The sequence below is a fragment of the Triticum dicoccoides genome, chromosome 3B (genome assembly GCF_002162155.2).
Source record: "Triticum dicoccoides isolate Atlit2015 ecotype Zavitan chromosome 3B, WEW_v2.0, whole genome shotgun sequence".
Taxonomy (NCBI): Eukaryota; Viridiplantae; Streptophyta; class Magnoliopsida; order Poales; family Poaceae; genus Triticum; species Triticum dicoccoides.
Window position 1 is genome coordinate 678,205,709 of NC_041385.1, and position 11,140 is coordinate 678,216,848.

At 49.8% G+C, this 11,140-nt stretch overlaps 2 protein-coding genes across 2 annotated transcripts; both read right to left on the reverse strand.

Annotated features, from left to right (window-relative positions):
- Positions 1-177: 177 nt before the first annotated feature.
- LOC119281817 (extradiol ring-cleavage dioxygenase-like) lies at positions 178-1,578 on the reverse strand. Its single transcript, XM_037562242.1, has 3 exons — positions 1,072-1,578; positions 602-972; positions 178-488 (listed from the first exon to the last, which is right to left on the reverse strand). The coding sequence occupies exons 1-3, from the start codon at positions 1,363-1,365 to the stop codon at positions 296-298; spliced, it is 858 nt and encodes a 285-aa protein (XP_037418139.1). The 5' UTR covers positions 1,366-1,578; the 3' UTR covers positions 178-295.
- A 1,875-nt stretch (positions 1,579-3,453) lies between these two features.
- Positions 3,454-6,510, reverse strand: LOC119277802 (extradiol ring-cleavage dioxygenase-like). Its single transcript, XM_037559127.1, has 2 exons — positions 6,045-6,510; positions 3,454-4,360 (listed from the first exon to the last, which is right to left on the reverse strand). The coding sequence occupies exons 1-2, from the start codon at positions 6,402-6,404 to the stop codon at positions 3,797-3,799; spliced, it is 924 nt and encodes a 307-aa protein (XP_037415024.1). The 5' UTR covers positions 6,405-6,510; the 3' UTR covers positions 3,454-3,796.
- Positions 6,511-11,140: the final 4,630 nt, after the last annotated feature.

Below are 11,140 nucleotides of genomic sequence, written 5' to 3' on the forward strand. Positions count from 1 at the left end.
TTTTGATCCACCGATTGTCCTGGGGGGCTCCAACGGCTGGAGATGCCCTGACTCCACAACTTTCAACTTATCATAATAATCTAAGTGTCTACTCTAGAATCCTAACTTTCAACTCAAATCCTCAACTTTAATAATAGAGTCGTAAGAATATAGACATTTTAGAATAGACATAACCCCTAAAAAAAGAGATAACCAATTTTCTTATTGTAGAAGATAATACAGTCACACACACACAAACAGTTCAGTTCCTCATGGCCTCAACCAATTTTATTACAAACGAGATAACTCAAGGCCGTTATATCTTCGTGGTGAAACGGTATGAAGAGTAGGAGATGCTGGTGTTGGTCCAACTATGGTGGATCAGCTCCGCCCTGGACTCCTCCCCGGCGGCGCCAAGCGCGACGTGCAACGGGTAGAAATGGTGCGGCGAAGGGTGCGCCACCTCAGCCTGGGGCGCTTTCTCCTTGTATCGCTTCACGTCCTCGTACCTGGCCATGCCAATGACGAATGAAAACGTAGAAACAAAAATCAACACGACCACGACGATGATCGAGTTTCCAATCAAGTTTGTCACCGGCTCATAGCCATGGTCGATATTTACCTCCCGTCTATGAGCGAATCCTTGAGCCAGGTGTCGAAGTCGGAGGCCCACTGCGGCGGCGGCGCGTCGTGAGGCCCCATCTTGGCGAGGTTGTGCGTGGCGGTGCCGGAGCCGATGATGAGCACGCCGTCGTCCCGGAGCGGAGCCAGCGCCCTGCCGACGTCGTAGTGGTACGTGGCGTCCCTCTCCGTCTGCACGGAGAGCTGGCACACCGGGATGTCGGCGTCGGGGTACATGAGCATCAGCGGCACCCAGGCGCCGTGGTCCAGCCCGCGGCCGTGCTCCTCGCTCACCGGCCCGAACCCCGCGTCCTCCAGGAGCTTCTTGGTCCTCTCGGCCAGGTCAGGCGCGCCGGGCGCAGGGTACGTCAGCTGCGTATGCATACGTGCGACCGAGCAATGTCAACTTGCATTCGTGACGCATTTGCAGTAAGAAAGAAGAGATGTCGACAGGGGCGGCCAAACGCGGACCTTGTACATCTGCTCTGGGAAGCCATGGAAGTCGTGGATGGTGTCGTTGGTGCCGCGGACGACGTTGACCGCCGGGGCGTCCGTCTCCCAGTGAGCCGACACCGCCAGGATGGCGCGCGGCGCCTGCGTGCCCGCGATCGCCGCCGGCAGCCACGACTGGAAGAAGCTCCGCGCCGGGATCGTCTCGTCGATGCAGAGCGTGGGCGCGCCGTGCGACAGGAAGAAGGTGTCCATGGCAACCTCCGGCGCTGGTGTCTGGTTTGCGCTCGGCTCTACGAACTCTGCCTCATCCATCACCGGCAGCCCCTCTACTTATGGGCGCTGCGAGCGTGGTGGTTGATGGATGGAGTTCTTCCGACTTGGTGACTTTCTCAGCATTTCTCCTTTTGACATTCTCGTGTGCTGTGTTACATTTGAGTTCTGGACGTAATCCGTCCGAATAAAATACAGTTGCGACGAAAGGAAGTCAATAGATTCACTATGTGGGGTACTATAAAAAATAGTGCTGTGCAAGAAGAGTGTAGTCTCGGAAAAATGTAAGACTAATTACAGTCAAGAGTTGATTTCCTATTTTCTATTTTGATTGACCACGTGGCCCCTTGAAGAAAATATCCATGAAAGGAATCGCTGGGTTTACTTTGTGGGCTAAAAACCATTATATGAAGAAAAAAAATTCTCTTTGTAGATCTTCTGATCACCCCTGGATTACTTCGTTAGGAAGAATTCAGCAGCTAACCTATAAGGCCATCCATCGGAAAAAAGAGAGCTAAAGGGTTATCATGGTGTCTAATAAGTAAGCATAACCATCTTTATCAAGTTAGTCTGCTCACCAGCATATACATGACTAATATGGCTACATAAATATGGTCGCCGGCCGCTTCAATCTACCTTAATGGCTAGTGGCAGTTTATTTTGTTGTTGCTTTTGTTCTTCTTCTAACGATGAAGCAGCAATTCATCATCTTGTCTTGAAGGTGTTTGTTACTGATAACTGTTGCGTTTATCAATTTAACATTATCAGATCTTTAGTAGTCTTTGGTAGCATCGAACTGAGTGTAGCTCAGATGGTTAGATTCTATGTGGTGGAACCAGTCGTCAAGGTTCAAGTCCTAGACTTGGTTCAGTCTTTTCGGCAATGTTCGTTCACTGGGAGAAGTTGTTCCTTCCGACTACGAATGTGCATGTGCATGTATGTGGACATCTTCGTTGTACAGTGTTAAAAAAAGATCTTTGGGTAGCCGACCCACACAAATTTTTAAAGGGGACATGTAATTAAAAAAGTTGTGCTGCCAAGTCAAGTAATGGACACTCCATGTCGGGGTAACATCCAAATCTCACTTATCAGGGTCCTAACTAAATTACGACCATTGATTCCTGATTGGCCAGTAAAACCCCATGTGTCTAGCAAAGCTCCTAAAATAAAGATCGTGTGCTCGTTCCCTCACTAGGGCCAATTCTTTTGACTCAATTGTGAAGAATTACTGCCCGGAGAATCAAAGTGACAAAAGAACTCAACTCTGCCTGAGGAATCATCCAAAATTATCACAGAATTGCAGTGCAATCTAGAATCACCGAAACTTGGCAATTCTCGTAATTCTAGCCATTTCCTCAAAACAAAACGGTTCGCTTTGAACCAATACCCCTATTGGCAACCCTATTTACGGCCAGAATGCCACTTGGGCAGCCGACCGAGCGAGGCAAAGCAGGGGATTTTCTGACGAACGCTTCGTCCACACCGCACTCCCATCGTCCCAGCCACTTCGAGCTAGGGTTTGGCGCGCCGCTAGCCAGCTCCCGGCCCCGACGTCGCTAGATCCGCCAGCGGGAGGCCCCTACGAGGCCGCCCTAGGCCGGCCGCCCTTCTCCTCGACTCCTCCCCGCCCGGCCGCCCCTTTCCCCCGCCTCCAGCCTTCCATGGCACCCGTCCCATCCGCGCCCTGCAGCAGGACACACCGGCAGGAGGCCCGTACAACGCCGCCCCAGGGCGGCCGCCCCTTCTACTAGAGTGCTCCCCGCCCGGTCGCCCCTTCCCCCCGCCTCCAGCCGGCCACGCCGCCCCGTCCTAGCAGCGCCCTACAGCAGGACACGTCGTCGTCGCCCAAGCCAGCCTCTGTTGAGCTCCTCTCTTCCCACTGCCTCTTGGTTGCTACTGTATGCCATCTGATCCAAGTGCTCTGTCCGTGTCATCTCTATTTGGGAGGCCATGCAATTTCTGAACAAGTTCAGTAACACAACAAACCAAATATCAGGTGTTAATTCATCACTCGCTTCTATCTAGGGGTGTTACAGACATTTCAACAAACAACTCATAGAACAATCACATGCTAAAATTACAGAAAAGAACTGGACAGACAATTCTGGGGGCCGACGATTCTGTGGGCAGTATCCCATAATCATATTCTGGAGAATTACGAGGCGAAAAGAACTGGCCCTAAAGAGTGTGTGACTTACCGTTGCTGTTGTGTTGTTTCAAGGCACCTCGATCAAAGTGTTGAAAAATTATGAACTCTTTTACAGAGACGAACAGAATTACGTAAAACATGCCATGTAAGACAGCAAGAGTAATACACTGTCAAGGATCACGCCCCAACACGAAAGCAAATGATCTTTCACAACACATTTCAAGACCCACGAGCCCACCACACCTAGCGTGACATGCTTATTACTAGTGCCAACCAAGCCACCGAGGATCGCGCGAGCCAGCCAACACAGCTCGATGGAGGCCGTCAGTTCTTCGTGGTGAAACGATACGAGGCGTACGAGAGCGATGCGTTGGTCCAGCTATTGTGGATCAGCTCCGCCTTGGACTCGTCGCCGGCGGCGCCGAGCGCGACGTGCAGCGGGTAGAGGTGCTCCGGCCGCGGGTGAGCCGTCTTGGCGTTGGGCGCCTTCTCCTCGTACCCGTTCACGTCGTCGTACCTGCCTCCGAGAAGAGAGTCCTTGAGCCAGGTGTTGAAGTCGGAGGCCCACTGCGGCGGCGGCGAGCTGGACGGCCCCATCTTGCGGAGGTTGTGGGTGGCGCTGCCGGAGCCGAGGACGAGGACGCCCTCCTCCCTGAGCGGCGCCAGTGCCTTGCCGAGGTTGAAGTGGTAGGTGGCGTCGCGGTCGGTCTGCACGGAGAGCTGGCACACCGGGATGTCGGCGTCCGGGTACATGAGCATCAGCGGCACCCACGCGCCGTGGTCCAGCCCGCGGCTCCGGTCCTCCTTCACCGGCCCGAACCCGCCTTGCTCCAGGAGCTCTTTGGTCCTCTTGGCCAGATCGGGGGCGCCCGGCGCAGGGTACTTGAGCTGGACGGTTCGAAACTTCAGTTAGTTTAAGCAGAGAAGACTGAAAACACGAATTGAATTGTTTCAGACCATGTTTAACTAATTCTCATTTTTAACGAGACCGTGTTTATCAGTTCTGGATCTGGGCGGTGCAAGCCAACACGGAATATTTCTGAGGGAAGGTCAGCAGTAGCCGCTGAATCTCAAATTCTCAGTTGATCAAAGGATGCTCATTTCGACCACCTCTGACGCCTGAATTGTCTTAATGTAGTGGCTGTTGATCAATCATCAACCTTTCAAATGACAGTGACAAGCCCATCATGCATATACCTCATCTGATGAGTAAGCCCAACGATATCCACATGGGGCCAGGGGGTTGGTGATACCCTGATTAGGTGGATGTTGCATACTACTCCATTTGTCTAGCATAATTTCTATTCAATATGGCTTAGTGTTTATCACGGGGTGCTCCATATGCAAATTATCCGTCAGGAACCTACTACAAAGTCCACAATACAGATTGACATTTGGGCGCCGTTGGTTCAAAGAGATATCGTACGAGTTTTGGAGAATTATGTATTTCGTATAATTCTTTTCTCCGTGCCTTGTTTGGTTTATTTATAGGATTGGAATGGAACTAATAAGAATCTTTGCTGTGGTCACTTCTGAATGGAATTCAGAAAAGGAACAACTATTTGTTTCTATGGAAACTATGGCATGCACCTAATTACTGTTTTTGGAAGAGATCATTGATTCTTGTGATGCAAACAAACAATTTACATTACATAACTCCCGTGATTTCAATTCATATGTGGTTCAGTGTGCCATGATATCGTATCTTACATTTTTTAATGTTCTTGTGCTTTTAGAATTCGACAAGTCAAAGAGGCCCGAATATACGACTTCTAAGATCATAGTCAAATTTCTGGTCTCTTCCTTGTCTTCTTCGTCTGGTGACATGCCCTTCTACCTCACCTAGCCCCACTAATTGAACTCTAACCGCATCCTCTCCTCCCCAATTTTGTTGTCTCTTTTCACCTCGCCTCCCTGGGACTAATATAACTTAAAACCCAAGAAGCAATCACCTAAACAAAGCACCAAACCTTAGCGCCGCCTCACATTCACTGCCGCGCCGCGGGACTTCTTCTCACCCTCTCCGGTGGCGGGGTACACCCTTTTCATGGGAAAGTGCGTACGACATCTTGTGGCACCTCCTTAAGGACATGTTTATGGACCTAGAGGAGGTGCAGAGACAGTGACTCGTCGATTATTTGAATTCATGCTCCAGCCAATTAATTCAAATTTTCGAACTACTGAAGAGAGGTGAACTAGCATAGTGTCAAAATTCTGGGACAGAGGGAGTAACTACGAACTGTAGCCTTCCGCCAAAGTGTATTCTCAATATGTACAATTTTGAAGTTAAAAAAAAGATGTCCAACTTTTTTGAGCAAATTCTGGAAAGGAAATACTACCAACCAATTTTGGCGTGTGCCCCTGCCATGGCCAATCCCCAACCAAAACAAGACAACGGCACAATCTGCCAGTTTTGGCTATTGGAATGGAGCAGCGAATCCACAGGACGGTCAGATTCTGATCGACCCAACCAGCAAGGACCGCATCTCATCTCAGTCGAACCAAGAACGAGAAGGGGATTCCCGACGGAATCTTGCACGATAAAGGAAGAAAAGCAAGCCGGGGAACGGACCTGGTACATGGACTTGGGGAAGCCGTAGAAGTCGTGGATGGTGTCGTTGGCGCCGCGGATGACGTTGACAGCCGGCGTGGCTGTCTCCCAGTGGGCCGACACAATCAAGATGGAGCGCGGCCGCTCCGGGCCCGCGACGGCCGCCGGCAGCCACGACTGGAAGAAGCTCCGCGCCGGGATCGCCTCGTCGATGGAGAGCGTGGGCGAGCCGTGCGACAGGAAGAAGGTGTCCATGGCGGGCGCGGCCGGCGGGCGCCTACCGGTGGCTTCTCGCTGGTTCGGGTGCTGGTCGTCGCCGCGCGGCTGTGGCGTCGCGTGCCTGTCCGGTTTGGGCTTGGCTTGGCTGTGGCTCTGCCCCATCACGGCAGCACGGACTCTCCTTATTATGCGCGCCGCCAGCGTTGCAGTTGACGCGGTTCTGAGTTCTCGGCTCGGGCGTTTTTCAGACGATGCTCGTGTGTCGCGTGGTTGGTAGGAGTAGGAGGAGAGCCAATACGCGTGCTCCTGCTGCTTCTTTCCTCTTCTTGCCTTTCCCTGTTTTGGCACCGACAGCAACGAGTCAATGGCATTTTCCCTTTTTTTATTTTTGATTGATGAGAAGAGGCATTTTCCCTTTCGACAATGGGCATAAAGATGGCATACTTTGTGGACACGAATTTGATGAACATGGTTTCACGCACACCCCTTATGAATCGTGAAATTTCAAAATATACTAGAAAAAACAAAACAAAAAACTGATATTTCTTGTGACATACGTAGTCAACTGGTATACCATTCGGGTACAAAGTTTTACAAAGAAATGACATTCGTGATATTCCATGCAAAAAACGACAAAATCGATGCTATATTAAAAAGGACTGTTTGATGAATAGTAAGGCACCGATTGTATTTTCTTCACTACAAATACCTCAGGTGTTATTTCTTCACGAAATTTCACACGTGAATAGAATGGTCGGCCAAGTTTGATACCCAAAATTTCAGATTTTTAGAACTCTCCCACTATTCTTTTTAATTTATTGTTCATGCGGGTGCACATGGAATCATGTCCACCTTTGTATTTTCCGCATATTTCGCACCACATAAAAAAACCATTTACTACTCTACAAATAATCATTAAAATAAATGTAATCTTGGGATGTCAGTTACTACAAGTAATCTTTACTTACATGTCTCGATCAATATAAATTTAATACAAAAATCATTAGAATTTTATATGCCTATCGGCACTAAAAACGGTCATTAAATTTGTTAGATTCAAGAACAATCGGTCATTCGTGTATGAGTTCATAAAAAAATCATTCATTTAGACCCTAATAAATGAAGCTACCATACCTATCCTACATTTTTAAGAAATCCATCCCCGCTACAACGCATTCTGTCAACATGCAGATTGCCACTTCAGCATTGCCATGTCACACTTCAGTTACAGACAACACACCTCAGTATGCATGCCATGTCATCAGTTCAGTACTTCAGTTACAAACAACAATTGGTCCGTCCGTGATGTCACATCATTTGCTGACATTTCCCCCCGCAATATTTCCTATTACCCCGTTTGGTATTCATTTTCTTTCAAGCAGGTTCCGTGCTGATGTTTGCTTTCCTCTCCCAAAGGGCCATTGCACCGTTTCCTTTCTTCTATGAGTCATTTTCACCCAAACAATTCATCGTCCCAGCGCATCTTGTCTTCTCCACCCGAGCTTTCTTTTCCCCCCATAGGATTCCCATTGCAGCTTCCTTCCCCAAACTTCAAGGCAGACATTCTCTCTCTCCACCTGCTCCGTGGGCGCAGTGCCAAAGGAGCTTCTTTCCCAAAGCTCCTTTGGCGCTGCGCCCACAGAGCCGCAGAGGATCCCATGCGCCTCCGGCCTTTGCATGCATGTGGATACCGTCCAGCCTAGTCATGGCCTTCCACGCGACACGAATTGCAACACCGCCATGCAACCCCCACGCTCCTCATTGGATGGCCAACTCTCCACTTGCGCCACTCCCCCGAGTCAACCGGAACTGTTGGAGTTCCTAGAAGGCATCCAGACGCGCACGACCCCGATCCTCCCAACACCGGCTACGCGTCGCCGGCGCCTCGAGCTACCCCCAAACTTCACCCCTAGGTGCAGTGACCGCATTGCCAAGACAGACCGCGGACTGAACTCTGAGGCAAAGGCCAAATGCGTGCTCCTCCGCCGTTTGGGCATCATCTCAGACGACGAGGCCGTCTCTGAGGAGGCACTTCAGCGCTACCACAAGTTGTTCGAGCGTCCGCTGGCAGGAGACATTGTCCAGGCTTTCACGGACTTCTACGGGTGGAACGTGCCCACAAACGTTGTTGATCTGCTTGCAACAGAGCCCCTGCTGGCCCAGTCCCGCCTCGTCGAGGTCTGACTGGGATTGGCAAGGCACTACAACATGCCCCCAACCTCCTTCATGGATACGCACCTCAAAGTAGTGTTCTGGAATGTCCGAGGCCTTAATAGCCGGGCTAAACGCACAGCCGTGCGTTGTGCGCTATCCGCTGAATCCCCGTGTATTGTTTGTCTCCTTGAAACTAAGATGAGTTTGATCTTGTTGCCGATTGTGGTCGAGACCTTAGGTCCGCAATTCTAGGACTTCTACTTCCTGCCAGCTGATGGGACTCGGCGCGGGATCCTTCTGGCATGGCAGTGCGATCTCATCGCTCTTTTCCACCCGTCCATAGGAGCGCACCACATCACCGCTCTTGAAGCCCCTCCTGCAGGAGGCCAAGACTGGTGGCTTACCGGAGTGTACGGACCACAAGATGATCAAGCAAAAATTGAATTCCTCTCCGACCTGCCAGATGAGCGCGCTACTTGTGTCGGCCCCTGGCTGCTTGGTGGAGATTTCAACATGACCTGTTGGTCAATGACAAGAACAATGGCAGGCTTAACAAACGCATCATGAACCATTTCCGACGCTTCACCTACGATCTTGAGTTGCGAGAAATTTACTTACACGGACGGCGATATACTTGGTCGAATGAGCAAATGCGGCCGACACTGGTTCGCAATGCTCGCACTCTGTGCACTCTGGACTGGGACTCGGACCACCCACACTATGTTCTCCGGTGTTTGGCATCAACAACCTCGGACCACTGCCCGCTTGTGATTGATTGCATACCACGTGCACATGGCCGTCCGCATTTCCACTTCCAAAGCTTCTCGGTCAAGTGGGACGGTTTCCATGACGTTGTCTCGGCAGCTTGGAATGGTGTGGATGTTGGGGAATGTGGTAATTTCAAAAAATTTCCTACGATCATGCAAGATCTATCTAGGTGATGCATAGCAACGAGAGGGGAGAGTGTGTCCACATACCCTCGTAGACTGAAAGCGGAAACGTTTAGTTAACGTGGTTGATGTAGTTAAACGTCTTCGCCATCCAACCGATCCAAGCACCGAACTACGACACGTCCGCGTTCAGCACACGTTCAACTTGGAGACGTCCCTCATACTCTTGATCCAGTTGAGGCCGAGGGAGAGTTTCGTCAACACGACGGTGTGGTGATGGTGATGATGAAGTTGCCGACCCGGGGCTTCGCCTAAGCACTACGACGATATGACCGAGGTGTGTAATTGTGGAGGGGGGCGCCGCACACGGCCAAACAATTGTCAACTTGTGTGTTATAGGGTGCCCCCTGCCCCCGTATATAAAGGAGCAAGGGGGAGGCCGGCCGGCCCCTGTAGGGCGCGCCCCAAGTAGGATTCCTACTAGGTTTCCAACTTGGGGAAGGGAGGGGGAAGGAAGGAGAGGGAAAGAGGGAAGGCAAGGGCCCCCCCTCCTTGTCCTATTCGGACTCGGTGGGAGGGGGCGCGCGGCCTGCCTTGTCCGGCCCATCTCTCTCTCCACTAGGGCCCATCGAGGCCCATTAGTTCCCCCGGGGGTTCCGGTAACCCTTCGACACTCTGGTTTTATCCGAAACTTCTCCGGAACACTTTCGGTGTCCGAATGTAGTCGTCCAATATATCAATCTTTATGTCTCGACCATTTCGAGACTCCTCGTCATGTCCGTGATCATATCCGGGACTCTGAACAATCTTCGATACAACATATCACATAAACTCATAATACCAATCGTCATCGAACGTTAAGCATGCGGACCCTATGGGTTCGAGAACTATGTAGACATGACCGAGACACGTCTCCGATCAATAACCAATAGCAGAACCTGGATGCTCATATTGGTTCCTATATATTCTACGAAGATCTTTATCGGTCAAACCGCATAACAACATATGTTGTTCCCTTTGTCATTGGTATGTTACTTGCCTGAGATTCGATCGTCGGTATCTCAATACCTAGTTCAATCTCGTTATTGGCAAGTATCTTTACTCGTTCCATAATACTTCATTCCGCAACTAACTCATTAGTCACAATGCTTGCAAGGCTTATAGTGATGAGTATTGTCGAGAGGGCCCAGAGATACCTCTCCGAAACACGGAGTGAAAAATCCTAATCTCGATCTATGCCAACCCAACAAACACCTTTGGAGACACCTGTAGAGCACCTTTATAATCACCCATTTACATTGTGACGTTTGGTAGCACATAAAGTGTTCCTCCGGTATTCGGGAGTTGTATAATCTCAGTATGAGGAACTTGTATAAGTCATGAAGAAAGCAGTAGCAATGAAACTAACACGATTATAATGCTAAGCTAACGGATGGGTCATGTCCATCACATCATTCTCCTAATGATGTGATCTTGTTCATTAAATGACAACACATGTATGTGGTTAGGAAACATAACCATCTTTGATTAACGAGCTAGTCAAGTAGAGACATACTAGGGACTATAAGTTTTGTCTATGTATTCACACATGTACTAAGTTTCCGGTTAATACAATTCTAGCATGAATAATACACATTTATCATGAATTAAGGAAATAAATAATAACTTTATTATTGCCTCTAGGGCATCTTTCCTTCAGTCTCCCACTTGCACTAGAGTCAATAATCTAGATTACATAGTAATTATTCTAACACCCATGGAGCTTTGGTGCTGATCATGTTTTGCTGGTGGAAGAGGCTTAGTCAATGGGTCTGCAACATTCAAATCCGTGTGTATCTTACAAATCTCTGCGTT

What these genes read in the sequence shown, in the direction of transcription:
- LOC119277802 (XM_037559127.1), bottom strand. Translation starts at nt 6,404, where the DNA reads ATGGGGCAGAGCCACAGCCAAGCCAAGCCCAAACCGGACAGGCACGCG. An exon ending in TCCCCAAGTCCATGTACCAG is followed by an intron (nt 4,361 to 6,044) that starts GTCCGTTCCCCG and finishes CGAACCGTCCAG; the next exon opens with CTCAAGTACCCTGCGCCGGG.
- LOC119281817 (XM_037562242.1), bottom strand. Translation starts at nt 1,365, where the DNA reads ATGGATGAGGCAGAGTTCGTAGAGCCGAGCGCAAACCAGACACCAGCG. An exon ending in TCCCAGAGCAGATGTACAAG is followed by an intron (nt 973 to 1,071) that starts GTCCGCGTTTGG and finishes ATGCATACGCAG; the next exon opens with CTGACGTACCCTGCGCCCGG. An exon ending in GATTCGCTCATAGACGGGAG is followed by an intron (nt 489 to 601) that starts GTAAATATCGAC and finishes TGGCATGGCCAG; the next exon opens with GTACGAGGACGTGAAGCGAT.